The sequence below is a fragment of the Palaemon carinicauda genome, chromosome 8 (genome assembly GCF_036898095.1).
Source record: "Palaemon carinicauda isolate YSFRI2023 chromosome 8, ASM3689809v2, whole genome shotgun sequence".
NCBI classification, from domain to species: Eukaryota; Metazoa; Arthropoda; class Malacostraca; order Decapoda; family Palaemonidae; genus Palaemon; species Palaemon carinicauda.
The window spans coordinates 65,318,363-65,340,846 of NC_090732.1; the positions used below are offsets into that span (position 1 = coordinate 65,318,363).

Consider the following 22,484-nt stretch of genomic DNA (forward strand, 5'->3'; position numbering starts at 1 on the left):
CTAATCCGGGCCGCAGGAATTATCCTGGCGGCGGGGGTAGAAACTATCGGGAGCGAGATAGGGGGGGGGGGTAGCGCGGGAAATCTTGGTCGAGTTTGAGAGAGGGTCAAGGACCCTCCGAAGGGGTAATTCTCGGTAAGTATGTTAGGAAAAATAAAAATTACTTAAAATTTTTCATATTTCGATATTAAGAGTGGCGCATATGTGTTTTATCCTTTCAGATGAAATAATATTTCCTGTTTACTATGATCCTTATGCTTATTTGTTGGTTATCCACTTCTTATAATTGTATAATTGTCGATTAACCTATATATATTTTTATTGATTGTCAATAAACTAGTTCTTGTGAACCTTGCATCTCATTCGCCTGTGTCATTTTACTAGAGAATGGTTTAGCATTACTTTAAAAATATGGATAATTTTAACATGAATAGTCCTAAAAGATTGTTCCTTGCTACAAGCAAACATTCATTGGTTTATGCTTTTCCCAAGTAGGAAAGACTTCATACCCTATAGGGATGGTGGTGGATATGCAATATTTTTTCCTACACGGATATAAACCTTTGTCCAATCCAGTGATAAGAACGGGCACACCGGAGGACTTGTCGGTATTTCATACTGACATTGGTGGTTCTTATACAAACTTTGCTTTATAACATATAGGGCGAGACCGCTATATTGGCTTGTCTGTTAGTCATCCATAGGTATATGTACTCCTCGAGACTTTTTCCAGAGTCTAGTATGTCTTCCCTGTAGGGGGCAGGAAGCACTAACATGGTTTATGCTTAGATGAAATGATGTATGACGGTAACAGCATAGGTCTCTAGGTCTATGCTGGCCAGGAAATACTTCTTGAGAGTACGGCACGATCTGAGAATCCAGAGATACAGTAATGCTCTGGTATGCTTCCATCAGGACGACATGGCCTGAGACCAAAAAACGGATTTTGAGCGAAGCGAAAAATCTATTTTTGGGTGAGATAGCCATGTCGTCCTGATGGACCCGCCCTTCCTTTTTAATAAAAGGGGCTATAGGACCCCTCCCTATAATGCAGTATCTGTAGCACCTCGTGTATCGCTACAAGGAATGAAGATGGCGCCGTCGGCGGCATTGTATACACACTCGAAGCGGGATTGGAGAGGTACCTTATTAACGGCTCTCCTTTCATTCTTGTTTTTCGTTTTCTTGCCACTTTGACCCCTCGAAGTGTTAATTCTATTCGGGGTGTAGATTGCTATGTGGCGTGTTAAGAATATGTCCTCTGATATTATGCGATATCCCATGTTAAGTTTATTTAGGGATATTCGCTCCAGGAGTTAGAATTCTGGATACCTTAAGGTAAATTCTCTGGGAATATCACCGTAGTCTAATATACCCTAGGAAGCTACCTTAAAGGAACTTCCATCAGGACGACATGGCTATCTCACCCAAAAATAGATTTTTCGCTTCGCTCAAAATCTGTTTTGTGTCCTGCAACTCAATATCGTGTTCTAAGAGATTAGTTAAACCTAATTTATCACTAACAGTTTCTGAATGATTTGAAAACATTGAATAATTCCCTTGTTTTTTCTTCCTCTAAGCTAGAATTAAACAACGTGAAAATATTAAGAACATCAGAGTTCTTCTCAAAAGTAATCTCTCTCTGTGACACGGTTACAACTGGCACTGGACGTTCATCATATTTCTTTAGCAAGTTGATGTGCAACCACTTAGCTCTACGCCTACCCATATCAATTAAGTAATTCAAATTTCCCTTTTTATCTATGATAGGAAATGGACCTTCGAACTTATAAGATAATGAGGGACCTTCTTTCTGGACTAATACTAAGATTGTATCACCCACATGGAAAATTCTGTCTTTAGCCTTAAGATCGTACTTCCTTTTAGTTTCCCCTTGACGGTTGCTCTCATTTTCTTTTGCCAACTGCCAGGCTTTCCTTAAATCCTCTTTGTGATCTTCGATATTCTGTATGTAATCCTTTCTACCATCTTCTCGTATTAACTTACACTTTAAAATTTCTAAAGGTCCTTTAGCGGTGTGACCGAACAACAAATCAAAAGGACTAAACCCCGTGGTGTCATTAGGAGTTAATCGTAAAGCCAACAAGACAAAAGGTAACTTTTCTTCACAATCATGTTCGAAATTTTTACACAACTTCCTTAAGCAACTTTTCAACGTTTGATGAAAACGTTCAACAATTCCTTGTGATTCAGGGTGGTACCGTCTGGAAGTTACAAGTTTAATCCCTAACTCTTTCATTTTATCTCTGAAATACTTTGATACAAAATTGCTACCATTATCACTCTGTATAACGCAAGGAAGTCCCAATTTAGAGAAATAGTTCGGAAATATATACAAACTATGAGACTGTTTGTATATTCAGTGTATACTTATGTTTGTTCATACAATATATGCTAACCTTGAGGCCCCTTTTCTACCGTCTAGAATGACTCTTCCCTGTAGGGGCAGGAAGCACTAACATCGTTTAGGATTAGCGATGATGACGGATAACGGTAACGTCATTTGTCTCAAATGGTCCAAATGACCATAGAAATACTGTCCCAAGGTTAAGGCACTGATGAAAATCCACAGATACATTAATTCTATGGTATGCTTCCATCAGGACGACATAGCTTGAGCCCAAAAAACGGAAATCTATTTTTGGGTGAGATGGCCATGTCGTCCTGATGGACCCACCCTTCTTTTCTAAAGAAAAGATCTTCACAGTATCCCTCCTGAACTACTGTATCTGTAGCACCATGCTCAATGCTACAAGGAATGTCCGCCATCTTGTATATGGCGCTGTTGTGATACTCAATAGTATTGATATGGCTCCCCTTCTAATTCTGCCACTTTCCCCCTCGAAGCGTAAACGCTATTCGGGGTGCAAATTGCTATGTGGCGTTTCGGGGTGCAAATTGCTTTGTGGCGTGTCAAGAATACGTCCCCTGATATTATGCGATATCCTTGAGAGAAATTTAAGGATATTCGTGCCAGGAGTTAGAATTCTGGAGACCTAAAGGTAAATTCTCTGGGAATATCTCTTAGGAAGCTATTCTTAGGAACCTTCCATCAGGACGACATGGCTTGAGCCCAAAAATAGATTTTTCGCTTCGCTCAAAAATCCGTTTTATTTTAAGCATTATTAATAGAATATGGCATGATCATAGTTACCCCAGTGTTTGGGAACTAGCCATTATTTTAGCCTTTTTAAAACCTGATAAGGACAAGTTTTTAGCAGCAAACTACTGACCTATTGCATTGACATCTTGTTTATATAAAATCAAGCAGAAAATGTTCAATGCAAGGCTGATTTGGTACCTTGAAAAGATGGGTATTTCATCACCGATTCAATGTGGATTCAGAAAAATGCCTTGATTTTTTCCAGAATTAGTTATGGATGTGAAATATACTCCTCAGCTACCCCAAGCTGGTTAAAGATATTAGATTCAATACATCATGCTGGTATTAGATTTTCCAGAGGAGCGTTTAAAACCTCACCTATCCTAAGTCTCCTTGTTGGTGCTGGAGAGTTACCTCTAGACCTTTACCGAATGTCTTTCATTATTTGGTATTAGTTTAGATTGCAAAGACTCCCTGCTTCTTTAGCCTTTCAGACTGCAAGCCTTAAGGCACTCAACATACTTTGAGTTATACCCAAAATCTCCTGAACCTTATGGCTTCCGGGTGAAACTATTATTAAACGGTCTTGATATACTGTAATTAGAATAAAGGTGCTTCCATTTAAGGTATCATCAACGCCTCGATGGAAATTACCTTAGGTATCGTTTTGTAAATACTTTATTGGAGTTAAGAAGAATATGACAGACTTAGAATCCCGTTCTCTTTTTATGGAACATGTTTCAGAACATAGGGGATCGACTTTTATATATACTGATGGCTCCAAATCTGATGCTGGCGTTGGATTTGGAGTACATAGTAATGGTTTTAAATGTAGAGGTGCAATTCCTCTAATAACTTCGATATTTACTGCCGAACTGTATGGCATACTAACCGCTATTGAGAAAATAACGTTGGAAAAGGAGGGTAATTTTACCATTTTTAGAGATGCAAGCAGTGTCCTTCAAGCTTTAGAAGGTTTTAATTCTAGTAACCCTCTAGTTTTCAAGATTTTAGAATGGCTTTTTATTATTGGACGAAGAGGTATAATAGTTCGATTTTGTTGGGTTCCAACACATGTAGGTGTGGGAATGAGAAAGCAGATTTACTGGCGAAGAATGCTGCATCCGAGGAGATATCCCATTCCCTGTAATGATTTCCTACCTAACATCAAGAAATTGTTTTGTAATAAATGGCAACAGCACTGGGATAGTCTAGATGGCAATAAAATGAGAGAAGTAACAAATGTCATATCTCCTTGCATGTATAACATATGCCCCGAAAGTGGGAGACGTGTCTCTGTCGTCTCCGTATAGTCACACTCGGTTGACACGAGTTTCTGCTGAAGGGCCAACACCAACCGTATTGCGACGACTGTTTAGTACCTTTAACAGTGAGGCATTTGTTAACGGAATGCCCATATTATATTATTATATTAACTTAAGAAATAGATATCTGTTTGGGGCTCGAGGTGAGGATGGCAGGTTCATCCTAGCCAAGATTCTTGGACATGATATGTCCTACTATGCGAGCAGCATTTTTGGATTTATTTCAGAACCAGGTCTTCTGAAAACTATTTAACTTCTATAATGACATTCAACTTTTATGATTTTAAATGAATATACTTTTATTTTTTTATATAAAATAAATGATATCGGTGTCAATGACCTTAGATGTCAGGATGCCAGAAAACTTTAAATCAATCAATCAATTATTCAGTGGCTACTTTCCTCTTAGTAATGGTAGAAGAGACTTTTTAGCTATGGTAAGCAGCTCTTCTAGGAGAAGGACACTCCAAAATCAAACCATTGTTTTCTAGTCTTGGGTAGTGCTATAGCCTCTGTACCGTGGTCTACCACTGTCTTGGGTTAGATTTCTTTAGCTCTAGGGTACACTCTGGTACACTATTCTATCTAACTTCTCTTCCTCTTGTTTTGTTAAAGTTTTTATAGTTTATATAGGAAATATTTTAATGTTACTGTTCTTAAAATATTTTCTTTTTCTTTGTTTCCTACTGTTCTTAAAATATTTTCTTTTTCTTTGTTTCCTTTCCTCACTTGGCTATTTTCCCTGTTGGGGCCCCTGGGCTTATAGCATCCTGCTTTTCCAACGAGGGCTGTAGCTTAGCAAGTAATAATAATAATAATAATAATAATGAATATGGAATCAATTAAGGCAACACCTCAATCATTGATGGACCCAAAACCAGAGAAAATGACATATGCCGACAAAGTCAAGGTAAAAGATCTGATGGTAATAAAATTGACAAGTACAACGATTAAAATTACAGAAAGAAAACACGAGGTCAAACAAGCACATAAAGAAATTCCTGTAGTTATCACGAGGTTAACTTCAAATGGAAATGTTGTTGTAAACTTTATTAACAAAAGGATCAGAGAAGAGGCTGCAAACAAAACTCAGACATTGGTTGCCGACAATGAAATGAGAAAAATTGGAAAATTAAAACCAAAAATAATGATATGCAATATGTACAATGATGAAGATGAAGTAGTAAATGCCTTGATTCAAAGAGATCGTTGCCTAGACCAAATCCAAAATAGAGAAGAGAAGATAACTGTAGTCCTGAAGAAAAATGCTTCAGGTGGTACTAACCATTATATGCTGAAATGTGATCCTGAAGTTTAGAGGGCTATTCGTGATAGTTATGAAAAAGTTTTGTTACGATGGGGTAACATATGTGATAGGTACCACCTGATCACCTGCTACCACTGTCAGAGGTATGGACATCTTGAAAAAGATTGTAAGTCTAAGAATGATGATAAGTCTGCGGGAAATGTTCAGGAAAACATTCCACCAAGGAATGTAATTCGCAAATTTCAAAGTGTATTAACTGGACATAGTTAAACAAACCAAATGACCACATAGTAAATTCTAGAGATTGCAAAGCTTATTACTTGGAATTGAAAAGACTAGCAGAAAATACTGATCATGAATACTAAGGATGTCATAGTGGCCAATGTGGTAATGTCCTCGACTGGTGAAGGCCAGACTGGTGTTTGAGTCCTGCTGAAACTCATTAGTTTTGTTTGGTCGCTGCAACCTCACCATCCTAGTGAGCTAAGGATGGGGGGTTTGGTGGAGCCTATAGGTCTACCTGCTGAGTCATCAGGAATCATTACCTGACTCTCCTTGGTCGTAGCTTGCGTGGAGAGGGTGTTCGGGCGCTGATCATAATTCTACATGGTCAGTCTGTAGGGCATTGTCCTGCTTGATTGGGCAGTGTCACTGTCCCTTGCCTCTGCCTTTCATGAGTTGCCTTTAAACCTTTAAACCTAAGTAAATATACAATCTGTGGGCAATAAAATTATTCAGATTCGAGAATTAATAAACAGGAAATATTTGGGCATACAGTACTAACATTATCTGAAACATGTTTAAATAACTTTGACATGGGTAAGGTCACTGAAATGTCACCCTCCCCCCATACACACCTTTCACATACCGAGAAAGGGTATGTCTGGTTGGGGTGTCGGACTCATTATTCATAAAGGTTACTCAAATCTCAAAATGTTAAAAAGAACTAGTGTAACAAGCTTTTAATATATAGAAATAAACTTTATGTAAGAAAACAGAAAAATATCCTTTGTAATAGTCTACAAACCTCCGAGAACAAGTACTAGTATCTTCTTTGAAGAATGCACTGCATTCATTGAGATGATTATCATGGAGAAAAATGTATTAGCTATTTGTGGAGACTTTAATTTTTGGATGGATGACGCCTCAAATCCTGACGCTTTGGCATTTAGTGAGTCATTAGAATCATATCAGTTAGTGAATAATGTCCACTGTACACTTTACCTTGGCATATGCTGGAAATATGCGGCACTGAGACTATACAATAAGCTCCCACCAGACATCTGAATGATTGAAGACATTAAGGCTTTCAAAAGGAAACTGAAGACTTTCTTATTCTGTGAGTCATTTTACAGTAAAGTTTTAACAGTAAATGAGCAATACGTCATATGAAATGTTGAATACTCTGAACGAACAGAATAAAACGACAGTGAAGGTCTTGTAGAGGTTAGGGTTCCCATGCTGTATGGAACTGGAAAAGCAGCTGGCAAAGTAAAGTAAAGTAAGTACAAGGTCCGAGGTTAGGAATCTCGGGATTAGTTTTCCAGCCGGTTGGAACAGGAACTTCCTCCCACCTAAGGACGAGTCTCTTTTGGAAAGGACAATGGTTTGTATTTGTGCTGGAACAAATGACAAATTTGGAGATAATTTGTATTTTTCCTTATATAAACCTGAGTCCTTTTTGCATACTTTCTCACCACCACATACCCTCTGGAAATTCCTAGCGACAATCAAAGTGACTATTCACTGTGCAAGCAGAGGGGTGGTTCTTCTGCTCCAGGCCAGGTAACTACCAGCCACCTGTTTATATCTCATTATAAAAGTTTTAACTGATTTATTCTCCAGTTTTGCTGTTATCTCTTTTATGTAAAGGGCTCAGGTTTGTATAGTTAGGAAAAATATAAATTATCTCCAAATTCGTCGTTTGGTGTTAATATTTAGACTTATCTCTCATATTGACTGGTTGAACTACCGTACGAGTGATAGAATGATTTGAGCGAGTATATGAAGAAATATTTGATTTTTAATTTTAGATTTGTTTGATTACAAGCCCAGTCAATTGCAGTAGAGTAATGTTATCAATGAGTTGGTTAACATAGGATTAATTAGTTTATAAACCAAATTTTCCAATTTAAAGCATTTCGTTTGGTTATTGGCTTACTGTAATATACCTGGTACAGTTTCTTTTTCTTGTTCTAAAGTTCCTTTTCTGCTTTTTGCAGACAGTTCTACATGGATTTGGTCATGGGTTTGTTGACAGCGTAGCTGGGTTTTATTTGATCTTCAGTTATGATGCAGAGGTTCAGGAAAAACCACGATCATCTTCACAGGAAACTAATTTGGCAAGGCGTCGAGCAGCCCAACAGGCAGAAAAGAAACATAAACAAACTGGTCAAGAGTATGTCTCTCACACTCTTTCTCTCTCTCAAGCAATTATTGATATAGACTAATTAAGAACTTTCTAGATGAGATATATAGTATATTTGTCTCACAGCATCAAGCAAAAACAATTCCCATTAAAAGATCATAAATCAATAATCTTTAGTAAAATGTCATAAAACTCGAGCCCAATTCAAGGACTTCTTAGGATATGTGCCAAATCTGGCCTAATGACTTCCTGGTATTTAATTGCTATCTTGTTCCTACACACATACAAACCTTACGCTCTTTACTATGGGATATATTTTTCCGGCGTAGCTTGAAACTAGCCTTAAACTTTTGATGCGAGGCATAACAACCTGTCACTAGTTATTAGGGAGTAGACCATCCACCTTGCTCACACTCACTCAGTGTATTACGTCATTTTCGTTTTTGTCTCCGTGGAGTGAAGACGTGGTGTCTCACTCTCCCATAAACCCTCTAAAGAATTGGTTATTGGTGTGTCTGGTCTTTTTAGCACTACTAATATGGGGGTTTACCCTGGCATTGAAGGTTGCTCTTGCATGACCTTCATGTTGGCTCGAGACGGATCCTCACTCCCTTTGCCCTGCGTGCAGACAACACTCCTGTAATCAGGCTTCTCCCTGTGGAGAGTATCAGGAGTGGCCATCATCCAAGTGGAAGTTGTACAGTAGGCGATGGAAAGAGAAGTCTAAAAGGGTTTCTTTTTCCTTGGGGTTGTTCTCGAGGTCGAAGAAGTCTCAACTTCTCTCTCTGATGCCTCATCTGTTGACTCTTTGATCTCCTCTGTAGGATGATTGAGTAAGAGTGATGACCGTTTGACCCCTGGACAACCCTTGGGTGCGGAGGGCGCTGTTGCTTTCCCTTGTGAAGTGGCGTCGCTCACTGCTGAAACCCTCTTAACAAGAGAATGCCTTGACGAAGTCATCATGCTTCAACAGGGAGTATTGTATCCATGTTGAAGCATTATGACGGACAAGAGGGCTCTCGAACTTGAGGAAATTGCTCTCTCAGTTCGAATCTAAATTTCTCTCTTTTATCTATTTCTGCTTTTCGGTATCAGTTCGAACTAACTTTATAAACTTTCTTTCATCTTGCTGCCCTAACTCTATGAATAATATTACCATTATCTTTATGTATATGTATATATTTGTCTATATATTTTTTTTATTCATTTATTAACACACCACCTATTATTTATGTGGATATTCTTTCAGTGGCAGTAGGAAGTAGCCATTAGACTTCGAATGCGAGGTGACAACCCTGCCTAACTGCTTAACGGGTAGGCAGGCGGTGGCTGGGGGCTACCCAGCCACCTTTATATGTACTCTCACAGCTGTGAGAGATGTCACTTTTTCTTTTGGCTCAGTAGAGATCGGATGTGTCTGCTCTCCTCCTAACTGTCATTGGACCTTTTGACTTTTGCTTTCTCTTTTCCGGTGTGCTTGTTCTTCTCTTCTGTGATAGCTTTCATCATGCGAACGTGTCCAGGGCCAGAGGGTGCCATGTGCGGGGCATTCATCTTGTCGTTGGAGACCGACCCACACTCTCTGTGTCCTAAGTGTCGAGGGCATCGTTGTAAGCAGGGCTCTCCCTGCGCAGAGTGTAGGGAGTGGTCTGCCTACCAATGGGAGAAGTTTGGAAGGCGCAGGAAGAAGAAGTCTAAGCGCGATCGTTTTCCCACAGGGGCGAGCGGGATGCATTCTTCTTCTTCTTGCACCCCCAAATCTCTCTCAAAAGCTCCTTCTCGCGCACACACTCACAAGGGACGAGCGAGCAGGAGCGCAGATCGCTCATCTTCTATGCAACCCCATGGGACGGGGGTTGGGTGTTGCTTCCCCTAGAGGAGCACCTTCTCCACCTGCTGGCGAGCCTTTTTCCCTTGTAGATTTGTTTCAGGTGTGGTCGTCCCTAGGGATTTCGGGACCCCCTTCGAAGGAGGAGCTGCAGCGCCTTCTTCAGCCTGGTGTCACGAGGGAACCTCTGGAGCCAATGATATATCACGCTCTGGAGTTGTGCGAGGTCCATCTGTCGCCTTCCCCTGGTCCTTCCACGTGTGGACGAGGTGATAGTTCGCGTTTGCCTCTCCAATGACCCCCTGCTGACGACGAACCCTCTCTCCATCATGTAACCTCTTCGTCCCTTAATCCTCAATCCTCTGTATCTTCCTACAGGAACCCTCAGGTTGCAGGTGATGATCTGGGAATCAGCGCGCCTTCCATCAGCAGCGCTAAGGGACGAGCATCGCCATCGCCTCGCCCTTCTGGAACTTCTTCCCCTGATTGTCATTCGCGACAATCAGAAGATCTTAATGACCGTAGGTCATCATGATGAGAGTGTTCTTTACTTAGAAGACGCTCACGCTCTTGAACTTTATGCTGACAAGACCGTAGGTATCAACGCTCTCCTAGGAGGCGTTCCTCTTCACGAGGACGAATCTCGCGGTCGCGTTCTTCATGATCATGAGCAAGGTGTAGACCTACGTCCAGACGCTCGCGTTCTAGATCGTCCTGATCTAGATCATGAGGACGGTACTCGCGCTTGCAAGGACGACGCTCACAATCACGAGGGCGGCGTTTGCACTCGCGAGTTTATTGTTCTCTTTCACGAGGCTGATGCTCATGTTCGCAAAATAGGCACTCGCAACGTTTACGACGTTCTTGAACGAGTGTAAGATGCTCGTGTTCATGAACATCACGAACCGCGCGTTCGCGATCAAGGTGTAAATGTTCCTAGTGTAGAGGTAGAGGTAGGCGTACATGCAGTCCATCAGCGCGTAGTCCCGCATCCAGACCTTACAAATAACCTCGGATTGAACCTGATGATGAGCTTGATCACTCCTGAGACAGGCGTCCAGCTAAACCCCCAGTGCCTTTCACAGGCTTGGGAGTCTCGGCTAAGCGCTCGCTTACGCGACGCTTACAGAAGCGTCCCGATGCAGTGCATTCTCTTTCTAGAGTAGTCCCTACTCAGAGGCCTCCTCTCCCGACTTCGTCGGACGTAGGTGTTCCTCTGGGGCAGCAGTAATGTGTTAGACCTTCCTCTCCCTCTGTGGCTTCTAGTGCATCAGTTGCGATGACTTTTACTCGCGAAATGCGTATGTTGACGTGTAAGTTCCCGATTTTGGGCACGAATCTCCCGATTTCACGAGCAAATCAGCGAATTTAGCGAGTAATTTGCGAGTAGATGTGTCGGAATTGCGAGCAAGTGCGGAGCCAACACCTTCCTCTCGCCCTTTTGCATCTTTCACCTCCAACTGAAGACCAAAACCCTTCCCAGAAGGGTTTAAGGAGCCTCCTAATAGGTTTGCAAATGTTCCTATTAGTCTGGACCTTACGCCGTGTCCGAAGGAACGCATTCCTCTGCCTCAGAGGTTATCTCCTCAGTCGACTGGGCATCCTGCTAGGGTTTCACCCAGGAGACACTCGTCTAGGGACCTCCAAGGTGGATCTAGGGAGACAGAGCTTCCCCCTTGGTCATCGACCTTCATGGCCGATATCCTGAAGGCTCTGAAGTTGGTAGCTCGAGCGCCACAACCCCCGACTGTTCCTGTCAGGGCTACCCCTAGGATATCTCTGGAACCCTCGTCGAGCTCGTCAACTGGGAGTCAGGACCCTAGAAGGAAAAGAGAAAGCTTGCAGATCAGCTTCACCCTGATCGCGTGCTGAAGGCCAAGCCCCTGCTGATTCATACATGGCTAACTTACCTTTCACGCCACTGAAGGCGAAGGAAGTTTATTACGAAGAAGCATAGGAGATGGATGAGAGGCGTTACTCCACCTCACACTGACATCATCTATCCTAGGACGAGTAGGGACATGGGCTTGCCCAGTAAGATCGCAATCCATCCCTTCAACCCTCAGGACATCGAGATAGTGCCTCCGGATCAGCATCCGGTTTCTAAAGAGGAAGAACCTCCAGCTCCTAAGGCCAAGGTTTCGTCTAAGTCCTTGAAGGCCTAGCAGGTTCCCCCTCCTAAGATTGCGGGGGATCGTGCTGTGCGAGGGGAGTCGAAGGACTCTTAAGATGAAATCGAAGAACACATTATTATTATTATTATTATTATTAAATGCTAAGCTACAACCCTAGTTGGAAAAGCAGGATGCTATAGGCCCAGGGGCTCCAACAGGGACAATAGCCCAGTGAGGAAAGGAAATAAGGAAATAAGGAAAAATAAAATATTTTAGGAATAGTAACAATATTCAAATAAATATTTCCTATTTAAACAATAAAAACTTTAAGAGAACAAGAGGAAGAGGAACTAGATAGAAAAGTGTGCCCGAGTGTACCCTCAATCAAGAGAACTCTAACCCAAGGCAGTGCAAGACCATGGTACAGAGGCTATGGCACTACCCAAGACTAGAGAACAATGGTTTGATTTTGGAGTGTCCTTCTCCTAGAAGAGCTGCTTGCCATAGCTAAAGAGTCTCTTCTACCCTTACCAAGAGGAAAGTAGCCACTGAACAATTACAGTGCAGTAGTTAACCCCTTGGGTGGAGAAGAATTGTCTAGTAATCACAGTGTTGTCAGGTGTATGAGGACAGAGGAGAATCTGTAAAGGATAGGCCAGACTATTTGGTGTCTGTGTAGGCAAAGGGAAAGAACCGTAACCAGAGAGAAGGGTCCTATGTAGTACTGTCTGGCCAGTCAAAGGACCCCATAACTCTCTAGCGGTAGTATCTCAATGGGCGGCTGGTGCCCAGGCCAACCTACTACCTACAAAAGGGAAGGGAAGCTAGAGAGCCCGAGACACAGATGCTGTCCCCGGTGGCGGGCCCTCCACAGTTTCAGTTGACGACCCTGACCTACCCCAGTCTCTGGACGTGAGCCTGAAGATTGACGACTTCTTAGACTCGGAGGATGAAAATCTTCCAAAGGTGGCCAGTCCAAACTATCACTCCGAACAGGAGAGGAAAGAGTCAGAATATACCTTTTGGCAGGTCCTCGTCTGTATGAGGGCCATTAATATCCACTACCCAGGAAGGGAAGGATATGGTGCTTGACGAGATTTTCGAGAGGCAGAAGCCTTCCAGGTCCAGTGGAGCTTTGCCCTGGTCCAAAGGCCTGACAGCTGCCAAGAGGAAAGCTATCTCTCAGATAACCAGAACTTATGGTTCATTGAGGACAGGTTCCTCCTCTCGGTCTCTGCCACTCCCTTTTGTGTTACAAAGAAAGTACTAGTGTACGAGATCGAAGGGGAACCACACTCTACCATGACCCTCGACCCTTTGATAGAGTCCCTAACAAAAGGAGTTTCCACTCAGACCCTCTCCTCTCTGACGGCCTCACTGTCGGCTTTTGAGCTCGTAAACATAGAGATATGCGCGAAGTATGCCATTCAGGCTGCTTTATGGCTGGATCTATTGTTGAGATCACTAGGCTTCATGGTTCACTTTCACGACTTGTCAATGGAGTCAGCCAGGAAGACGTTAGAGTCCTTCCTACTGTCAGGTACCCGGACTCTTGAGTTCCTATCGCACCGTGTTGTCAACCTGTGGGTCATCGCCATACTCAAGAGGAGGGATACCGTCTTAGGACGGTTTCATAAGCAGGTGCCGAATGTGGAGGTCTCTCGGCCGAGGAACTCCACTCTCGAGGGTTCTTCTCTCTTTGTTCTGGAGGAGATAGAGAGGGCTGCTGAGCGGTGGAGGAAATAGTCCGATTCTCTCCTCCATAGGGCCATGACATCTTGGTCCTATGGTAGAGCTTCCCAGTCTTCTCAGCCTCAGCAAGCACTTTCCTCTAGCCAGTCAACTGCTAGGTCATCAGGACCGTCTAAGGTATCTAAGCGGCCCTTTCAGTCCAAGGCACAAATGGGGTCCAAGTCCTTCAGAGGAAAGAAGATAGGTAAGGGAGATGGCTGAGGAGGCCACTCCCACTAGGAATGGCATTCTTCACCACCCACCCCCTATGCAAGGATGCCTACAGTGCCACTGGCAGAAGTGGTAGTTCACGGGGAAGATCCCTGGATGGTCGATGTAATCGCCCTATGGTATCGCATCCCTTTCACTCAATCTGTCACTTCTCTGACTTGGGATCCAGTGCATCTCGGCTTCTTTGCGAAGGGATCTGCAAAGGAGTTGGCCCTCAGTGCTGAAGTCCAGACCATGCTGCAGAAGGGTGCTCTCCAAGAGATAGTGGACGGGTCTCCAGGCTTTTACTGTCCAATTTTTCAGGTGTAAAAAACGACCGAAGGCTAAAAGACCAGTCATTGATCTCTCCCCTCTGAACAAGTTTATCCAACAGACTCAGTTCAGAATGGAGATAGCAGAAACGGTCATTCAAGCGATACATCCAAGGAACTTCATGTGCACACTGGATCTGAAGGACGCTTACTTTCAGATCCCAATACATTCGTCTTCAAGGAAGTATTTAAAGTTCATTCACGGAGGAAAGATATAGTAAGGCGAGGCAATTTTGGACACCTTTTTAGAAACCTTTGTACAAAATCTGTATTAATAATTTATGACCAAAAATCAAACATGCTTTCAAAAGAGGGAGGTTTCATCTATAAGAATAGTTTGTCCCATAATCATCAGAGAATTAGAAATTCCTATATCTCATCAATAAAAAAAATATCTTAGAGGCGAGGCAATTTTGGACAGCGAGGCAATTATGGACACGTCTGTGTCTCCGTTAAGCAGCAACGCTCAATTTCCAAATTATGACAATTTGTGGTCACTATCAATATAAATATACTAGAAAAAAATTATGGACTTACATTAATTTTTGTGTCCATAATCCAAGACTGTCCAATTTTGCCTCACCAAGAAAAAAGGGAGAAAGTTGCCTGTCCAATTTTGCCTCACCATGGCTTTGAAAACTGTCCAATTTTGCCTTACTATATGAATATATAAATTAAACTTTGTATTCTAGCACGCAAATATACTTTTATGTGTAAATCTACATGTATGTTATCATAAGCATACAAAATAAGACATTTGGAGTGCAGTATGGGGGTGGGGGGTTGTTTCTGCTCAGGGTGACACCCTAAAAGGGGGTGACACCCTGAGAGTTGCATCTACAAAAAGCTTGTCTTTCTAGCTCGAGGGTTATGCTGTGATTTTCAAAAAGTTATTTAATACTGAGGATACTCTTAACGCTGTTGACACTCAGGGGGTGAAACCTTAAAAAAGATTGACCAAAACATGGTAACATCCTCGAGAGGGGTGTCACCCCAAATGCTAGAAATATCTAAAAAATAAAATTCTACTATATACATTGTTCCTATAGTAATTCACATATCCAAATGAAAATTTCATGAATTGTAATAGAATATATTTTCACTGTTCCTGCTAATTTCCATGTTGATAACTGTCATGTTGCCTTTTTGATATGGTGTTAAATGGAGCAACATTAGAGTGAACAGCATCATGATAGATACATCAAGGAGGGGCAAAGCTGATCCCATAAACAATATTCGTCCTAAGTTGTACCTCTCCAGTTTATTTTTATCATTGTTACCTCATACTGTGAACGACCCATCAAAGAGATACTTTTACCTACAAAAGAAAGGGACACAATCGAAGATTTAAGAAAAAAAAGATGAAATGAAGAAAAATAAAAGGAAAAGCACAAAGAAAGAGAGATAGAAACATGACAAATAATAGAAATACAAAGCAACCAAATATCTCTCGATTCTTTAAGAAAAAATGTGTCTGCAAACACTAACGTAAATACAAAAAACCTAAATTGGCCAGGGTAATAAATAGTGATAATTGAACTGCTAGGATAGTCCCGATAGTGAATGATAAGGATTTATTTATACCTAGGATAAAAGAAATAAAAAAAAATCAAATCATTGTGGAAGATATTAAGGAGCGTTCATTATTTTTCATTGGTAGAGCAACAAAAGGGTTTTTAGAGGAAGAAGAAGGCTAAATGACTCGCCTTGAGCTAGATGCTTGAAGCCACATATCATTATCATCATCTCCCCCCAACGCCTATTGACGCAAAGGGTCTCAATTAGATTTCGCTAGTCGTCTCTATCTTCAGCTTTTAATTCAATACTTCTCCAATCACTCCAATCACAATCTCCTACTTCATGTTTTATAGTCCTCAGCCATGTAGGCCTGGGTCTTCCAACTCTTCTATTGCCTTGTGGAGGCCAATTGAAAGTTTAGTGAACTAATCTCTCTTAGGGAGAGCAAATAGCATCCCCAAACCATCTCCATCTACCCCTCATCATGATCTCATCCACATATGGCGCTCGATTAATCTCTCTTAGTTTCATTTCTAATCCTGTCCTGTCATTTAACACCCAATATTCTTCTGAGGGCTTTGTTCTCAAATCTACAAGATGAGCTTCATTAATATACCAAGATTCACGCCCATACAGTAACACCAATCTCACTAAACTGATATATAGCCTGATTATTATACATTATGTAATTTTAGGCGATATGATTTCCAAATTTGATTGACTTAACCTAGCCATCGTCCGATTTGCTTTTTTCAATCTTTCATTAAACTCAAATTCTAAAGCTCCTATATTAGATATCATAGTTCCTAAATATTTAAATAATTCTACCTCATTAATCCTTTATCCTTCCAAAGATATTTTATCTTCCATTGTATATTCCATTCTCATCATCTGTCTTTCTTCTATTTATCTCGAGCCCAACTTCATGTGATTTTCATGCATTCTGGTAAGCAAGCTTTCCAAGCCCTGTGGTGTTCTGCTAATTAGGACAGCGTCATTAGCATACTCTAGGTCTGCTAATTTTCTGTTACTAATCCAGTCCAATCCTTCTCTACCATCCCCAACCGATCTATGCAATACAAAATCTATGAGGAGGATAAACAACATAGGTGACAACACATTACCTTACAGTACTCCACTGTTCACTGGAAATTCGTTTGATAAGACGCCCCTAACATTAACGTTGCATTTGCTATGCTCATGAACAGACAATTATTTTCATATTTGAGAGGAACTCCATAATGACGCAGGACTCTCCACAAAATTTGCTAGAGCACATAATCAAAAGCTTTTTCATAGCCCTCATATACCATCAAAAATGGATTTCCATATTCTACATATTGCTGTACTTAAATGAAAATTTCGTCAGTACAACTTCTACCTTTTCTAAATCCTGCTTGTTCATCTCTCAGCTTTTCATCAATCTTTCTCTCTAGTCTCTTTAGAGTGAGCATTCTATATATTTTAATGACAACTGACGTAAGTGTGATGCCTCTGTAATGAATGCAATCAGTCAGATCTTCTTTTGTCATTTTCACCAGCACTCCTAGCTCCCATACATAAGGCTTTGCCTCTTCACGCCACATTCTACAAAATAATTTTGTAGGTAATCTGGGAGTCACTTCGTTTTCAGGCAATATCATCTCAGCAGTTATTCCTTCGTATCCAGGGGCTTTCCATCTGTTGAGTTTTTTAAGAATAGCTTCGACTTCAAACACACCTAATTCATTCATGGGCACATCAAGGTCTTCATCAGTTTCAGGTATATCAACCAAATTATTCCCTTCGTATTTCCTAATCATGACCTCACTAAAGTGTTCAATCCAACGTTACCTTTCTTCATCTTCTTTTGTTATAACAGATACAGCTTTCTTTTTGATGGATATATGCTTCTTCTTTTTTTCCCGTAGAGATTTCATTAATAATTCTATGAGCAATTCCTACAACAAAGCCACTCCCTGAATTCTTAGCTTTGTCAACCTCATCTGCTTTCCTGTCTAAATATTCTCTCCAATCATTCCTGATATTTCTTTTGACCTCACTATCAATACTGAAATACTTGGCATGCTCTGCCTTGTAATTTTCACTACTTCCTCGAAAACTTTCAGAAATCAATTTATGTCTCTGTCTTCTTTTTATAGTATCCCTAGTATCATTTGATATCCATGGTTTTCTCCTTGTAACTGCATGTCCCAAAACTTCGTCTCTTAAAGTCTCTTAAGACTGTAAATCAGTTCCTACATTCAGTTACAAAAATTTTTGTGCTCATCCTCTAGAAGCTTAGTTGTATCAAACTTAGGTATTCTATCTACATATCTGTTGGGTGCTTTCAGTTTTAATATTTGTGTGGCAATGGGGAGCTGGTGATCACTACCAATATCTGCACCTCTATAGCTTGTTACATTTCTCAGTTTTCCCTCTCTCTTTATCAATGGCTATGTGATCTATTTGATATTTGTAATTGCCACATGGTGAAGTCCAAGTATATTTGTGGATCTCCTTGTGCTGGAAAAGAGTACCTCCAGTAACAAGATTGTTTGTTTAACAATAACTTTTAAAATGTGCCCCATTTTCATTTGCAACTTCGCCAAGAACCTCAACACCCATCACATTTTCTATCTCTTGATTATTCCTTCCAACTTTAGCATTGAAGTCATTAATCACAATTTTCATAGCTCCCTAGGTTCTCATCTATTATTCTCTGCAGTTCTTCACAGTATTCATCTTTCCTTTCTTCAGGGGAATCATTTGTTAGCGCATAGCAAACTATAATACTCATATTGCACTGCTTTGATTTAATTTTTGTAGGTAACAATCTGCTATCTACAGCTCTCCATTTGGTTAATGCTTTTTCTGCTGTTGGTGTCATCATCATTATTCCTACCCCTTCTCTTCTAATTCCATCTGTTCCTCGTGAGTAGATATATGTATTGCCTTGGTCTTAGATGTCTTTACCAATCACCTTACAACGTGTTTCACTTAGGGCCAAGATATGCAAACTATATTTCATAAATTCTTTCTCTACTAGCTGTAACTTCCCTGTTTGATTCATGGTTCCAACATACCAATTACCAATTTTCAGTTTTTCTTTAGTATTTACAAACCGGGAGTTTCTTAGCAACCCGCTACGCCTGGTACTGGGGACAATTCCTACATTTTCGCTTTCCATAGACTGATTAAATTCATCAAAGAATAGTCAGTTTCTTAGTGATGCACAGTGCCTATCTAAATAAGGCATGTGACCCCTGCCGGTACATACTAATTCCAGTAAGATCAATTGCCAGGCATCAGGAGTAGAGGAATATCCAGAGCACCAAACGGATACATACCTTTTTCAAATTACAGATGGAATTAATGGTCCTTTATTTATGGAACCCATGCCTCAAAGAGAATGTACTTGTCCCTATTTTCTTATTAGTAACAGGTTGGATTATCATTTTCTATGAAAAGAAAACTTTTTTTTTATTTTCTTATAAATCAATATGATTTTCTATTGAAATAAATGATAGAAAATATTTTCAAAGAACTATCATTTATCTATATTTCTAGTTAAAATTATTAAGAATATATATATATATATATATATATATATATATATATATATACATACATACATACATACATACATACATACATACATATATATATATATATATATATATATATATATATATATAGATAGATATATAGATAGATAGATAGTTTACAAAATCTATTACTTAATAACTTAACATTAGGAATTTGATGTTTTTTTTTTTTAGTTAAGTGTCCAAAATTGCCTTACCATTTTTCAAGGCGAGGCAAAATTGGACACTAGATATTCCATTTTTTTTTATTCATTTTTTATTCTAAACCTTCCTTTAACATCATCCACTAATTTGTTTTTAGAAAAAATAATTTCATGTATTATTTCTGAGAAACCATAAAATGAAGGCGAGGCAATTATTGGACACCCATATTCAACAATTTTTTAGGGGTACTTAATACTTTTTAAAAACCAGACATACTAATATTTATAAAGTAGAAGGTTGGGCAATTTCTAATAGCATTATAGTTTTCGAAAATTATAAATAGTTTTAGAGATATTGTATCTGTCCAATATTTGCCTCTCTTGTCCAAAATTGCCTCTGTCCAAAATTGCCTTACCCTACTATATACCAGTTCAAGGTTCTATGCTTTGGTCTCGCTACAGCCCCTCGGGTTTTTACTACAGTGTTCGCCCAAGTGTCATCTTGGACTCAGGAATGACATCCGTCTTCTCAGGTATCTGGACGACTGGCTGATCCTAGCAGACTCGGAGACGACCTTTTTTCATCACCGAGATATGCTTCTCGTTTTTTTGTCAGGATCTGGAGGTCCTGATGAATTGCGGGAAGTCATCATTGCAACCTTCAGAGACTGGTATACCTTGGAATGATCATAGACATCATCTTAGAGAAAGTCTTGCCATCAGACGAAAGAGTACACAGGCTGAAGGAAGTGGCTGCTTCCTTCCTCAGAAAAGAAGTTCTTCTGGCCTCTCGTTGGTTGAGTCTGTTATGCCATCTAACCTCTCTCATCCGTCTTGTTCCAAACGGCTGCCTTAGTATAAGATCCCTGCAGTGGCAGCTGAAGTCCGTATGGAACCAACACTCTGATCCACCGGACACCCGAGTTCCCATGACTCAGTATCAGATGACGGATTTGAGTTGGTGAATGGTAGACGAAAACCTTCGTCGTGGCCAGAATCTTCTTGTTCCCCCTCCAGATTTGATGCTCTTCACAGGTTCATCAAAAGAGGAGGGGGTGGGTGCAGGGGGCTCACCTGCTGCACCATACGATCTCTGGCCTTTGGTCAGGATCAGAAAAGTACCAGCACAGAAATCTTCTAGAGATGAGAGCAGCCTACCTGGCTCTTCATCAGTTCCAAAAGTTGCTGGCAGGTCACTCTGTGGTGTTGATGAGCGACAACACCACGGTAGTGGCTTACATAAACAAACAGAGCGGTACCTTTTCGCAGCCTCTATGCCATCTTGCAGTTAAGACCCTCAGATGGTCAGAAGAACATTCGGTGACTATTAGGTCGTTTCATTCCCGGCAAGACCCCCCAGATGCTGAAGCCTTGATGAGGATGGGGGGCTTAGGGATTAGCAGCTGGGCTCTAATGACCACTGGACCTCAGTGCCCAACTGTCGATCCAACTAAATCAGTCAGCCCTTTCTCTTTTCCTTTTGGTTATTTCTTTTATTCTTCCATCTCTTCCTTTTGGGATTGAAATTGTTGGCGACTTTGGCTTGTTTGATTATATTTTGGCTGCTTCTTTGGGTTTGGCACAGTGTGGGATGAATAGCATTCCATCTCAACCTGTGCCAGTTTAGATGCCATCACCCTCTGGCAGACCCCATTGGGTGCAGACCAACTCTGTTAAGAGTCGGGCTCCAGTGATCCGGTTTTAAGTCACCCATATTTGCAGGTAATGGGTGATGCCAGGCATTGGAGTCGCCAGTGGGAGGAGCTAACAACCCCCACTGACCAGTGTATGCCCACCTTAAGAGAGGCATGGATAGGAGGACTGACATTCTTCCAAAAAAACCAACCCCTCTGTTGACGACCTGGAAAATACAAACATGGACCTCGGTACAGACAGCTCCAACTCGGGTTCTAATATTGTAACATTAGAACCTTATGCATGTCATGTGAAGAATGATAAGAAAACACCAGAAAAGAGAGAGAGAGTGAGAAATGATGACAGTACAGAAAAATATAGAAAAGTAGAAGTATTACCTGGTCACTATGAAGTAGTGAATTATGAGAAATTTTTATTTTGGAATATGAAAATGGAAGACATGAACTTGTAAATATTTTTAAAGCTAACAGGGAAATAGTTGCTATATGTGGAGGGCAGCCAAAAATTCTTCCCCAGGGAAATGGAAGTCTCTTGATAGAGACACTATCCCCAATACAACGTGAAAGATTGAAAACACTCACATCATTGGATGGTCATAGTGTCGAATGTGTTTCGCACCCCACTTTCAACCAGAGTAGAGGTGTGATATATGCTCCAGAATTGCTGGACATAGAGGAAAAAGAAATTGAGGATGAACTGAGGAGTCAAGGAGTAGTAAACGGATTTTGAGCAAAGTGAAAAATCTATTTTTGGGTGAGAGTGCCATGTCGTCCTGATGGGAGGTTCCTATAGGCAGCCTTCTAAGGGATACAGTATTTGCTACAGTGATACTCCCAGAGAATTAAACCGAAGGTCTCCTGGATTCTAACTCCGCGAGAGTATCCAGTAAAGGATATCGCATAAAATCAAGGGACATATACTAGATACAACACGTAGCAATCTTCACCCCGAATAGATTCAACTCTTTGATGTAAGGGGGAAGAGTGGCAAAAAAAGTGGGTGCCGTTCTAGGTACACGGTGGACCTCCATCCATACTACTACCGCGACGCCATTCCTTTTCTTGTCGTTAAGCAGGAATGGCCGCAGATAAAGTAATTTTGGGAGGGGTCAGCAAAAGGGTGGGTCCATCAGGACGACATGGCACTCACGCCCAAAAATAGATCTTTCACTTTGCTCAAAATCCGTTTTTTAAATATTTAACTTAGCCGGTGAATATATAATAGCTGCAACTCTGCGGCTCGACAGAAAACACACTCAAAAACTCGCGAGCGATCGCTATG

The 22,484-nt window shown here is 40.9% G+C and overlaps 1 protein-coding gene across 1 annotated transcript in view; it reads left to right on the top strand.

Moving 5' to 3' along the window:
- Window positions 1-22,484, top strand: part of tank (EI24 domain-containing protein tank) — a 543,339-nt gene that overhangs the window by 84,117 nt on the left and 436,738 nt on the right. Inside the window, exon 2 of the mRNA XM_068378643.1 lies at window positions 7,939-8,114. Within this exon, the coding sequence (XP_068234744.1) occupies window positions 7,939-8,114 (176 nt within the window). The remainder of the gene's footprint in view (window positions 1-7,938; window positions 8,115-22,484) is intronic.